General features: G+C 47.8%; 2 protein-coding genes across 2 annotated transcripts in view; one reads left to right on the forward strand and one right to left on the reverse strand.

Moving 5' to 3' along the window:
* Window positions 1–114: 114 nt before the first annotated feature.
* EMH_0050010 (uncharacterized protein) lies at window positions 115–411 on the reverse strand (the record flags this gene model as incomplete). The annotated part of the gene is made up of 1 exon (XM_013496593.1): window positions 115–411. The coding sequence occupies one exon, from the start codon at window positions 409–411 to the stop codon at window positions 115–117; it is 297 nt and encodes a 98-aa protein (XP_013352047.1).
* A 752-nt stretch (window positions 412–1,163) lies between these two features.
* Window positions 1,164–1,980, forward strand: part of EMH_0050030 (fructose-1,6-bisphosphate aldolase, putative) — a gene marked incomplete at both ends in the record, with an annotated part of 1,629 nt that continues 812 nt past the window's right edge. Inside the window, 3 exons of the mRNA XM_013496594.1 lie at window positions 1,164–1,166; window positions 1,416–1,509; window positions 1,819–1,850. Of these exons, the coding sequence (XP_013352048.1) occupies window positions 1,164–1,166; window positions 1,416–1,509; window positions 1,819–1,850 (129 nt within the window). The remainder of the gene's footprint in view (window positions 1,167–1,415; window positions 1,510–1,818; window positions 1,851–1,980) is intronic.

A 1,980-nucleotide genomic window follows, 5' to 3' on the forward strand; every position in this document is an offset into this window, starting at 1 on the left:
CTGCAGCAACTGCAGCTATTCCAGTTGAACTGATGCTCTGTCTTGACTCATATGCACTGCATAAACAGAGAGATGATCTGAGATAGAAGGAAAACCTCTTTAAACTAAAACTCCTCACTTAATGATTGGGTTCGCCTGCTGCCGCAAGGAAGCTATGACCATCGAGCCCGCCTTCGGGTGTGTGAAGGCCAGAGCCGGGGGGCGCGCCTGAGCTACTTGCTGCTGTTGCTGCTGCTGTTGCTTCTGCTGCTGTTGTTGCTGTTGCTGTTCTTGTTGTTGTTGCTGCTGCGGCGGTTGCTGCTGCTGCGCATGCCCCTGCGGCTGCTGCTGCTGCAGACGTTCATGCTGTTGCTGTGGAGCGCATGCATCAGCTGCTAGATTACTTGCATCTACTGGCTCCTGTCTATGCATTTGCAGGAGACGATCGTAGTAAGAGGAGAAATGAACAGGGCAGACATGTTATTGTGCTGCATGCGCACGAGCGCGGTCAGCGCTTGCTGGTGGTCTGCTTCTCTGGAGCAGCCGTCCGAGTTGGTATCATATCTGTTCAATTCAATAAAAAGTGTAATTGTTGAGCAGCATTCTTGACAAAATGTTGAAATACAGAACACAGAGGCAGGCGCTGCCGCTTATGTGTACCGGTGTTGGCCGCGCCACCCTAATTCCCGACTGAGAACAACATCAATTCACTAATTTTTTCTTCGCGTTGCATATACTTGAATTTACTTTTAGTGAAATAACGTCAATGAAACCGTAATAGTAATAAACCCGGCAGGCAACACAGCCCACTAGGTCTCGGCGTAAGAAGACAGAAGCCCCAAGCGCGGTGATGCTGAGCATGGGTTATTACAGGGATGCAAAAAACGAGATAAATGCAATATTAATACAAAGACTTATCTAAATTCTTTATTTTTAATAGTAATTCTGCATTATGCCTTCAGTTAATCTCTAAGGCGCACCCCCACTGTAGACTCAATGCAAAGTGCAACAGCAGCGGTAATGCGGCGGTGCGTCAACCGAAGGACTTGTAGCTAGAAATGCACATTCAGCATTTCTATATTTTTTCTGTCTTAATTCATAAATTCTGAAATTCTTGCTTTCTCTTCTCCCCTTTCTTTCGCTTTTTTCTTTTCCTTCTACTCCGCTTCCTGCCATAACCCAAAATGGTAAGGCACAGCCGCCAGCGTTGCATCGACGCGCCGTTGTGTATGCGGCGCATATTTGATTGAAACTTAGAACGCTTTGACTAAATTTTAATTTTAGTGGAATTATTTCATGGAAATACAACTCTTAACTCATATTTTTCGCTTCACAGAGCCGCCCGCCTCTCCCAGGTTTCCTGAAGTGACCTCACAAAATAAGGGGTGTTCTGAGCCCATTTGCTGTTCAACTTTTTGGGGTTTTGTTCGCCGCAGGAACTGCCACAAGATATCGCGAAGGAATTGGCCGCCACCGCCAAGGCCATAGCCGCCCCCGGCAAAGGCATCCTGGCTGCTGATGAATCGACAGGTGCGCCTCTTCCCGTATTCAGAGTATGGGCGTATTTCAGTACTTTTTGCACTATCTCCCAGTGAAGTAACTAAGTGTAATTCATACGAAGATAATGCAGCTTGCTTTGGTCTGGCAAGAAGGGGGGAAAGGGAAAGGCTTTGCCTGCTGGAAACGAAGGCGTGCACGCGCCCAGTACCAAACTCTCTTGCAGTTGTTTCTGCCCGTGTGCATGCATGCATGGCCACATGCACATTGGCTGAAGGAAAGCGCGTATGTATGCATGCGGACATGTAGGTCGCAGCATGTAGTGTTTTGTGTTTTTCACAGGCACCATTCAGAAGCGTTTTGACAGCATAAAGGTGAAGAACGACGAGAGCAACCGTGCGGCATACCGTGATTTGTTGTTCACGACGGAGGGGTTGGGCCAGTACATATCGGGTTGCATTTTGTTCGAGGAGACTTTATTTCAGAAGAACTCCGCGGGTGTAT

The sequence above is a fragment of the Eimeria mitis genome, genomic scaffold (genome assembly GCF_000499745.2).
Source record: "Eimeria mitis Houghton genomic scaffold, Emh_scaff2189, whole genome shotgun sequence".
Classification (NCBI taxonomy): domain Eukaryota; phylum Apicomplexa; class Conoidasida; order Eucoccidiorida; family Eimeriidae; genus Eimeria; species Eimeria mitis.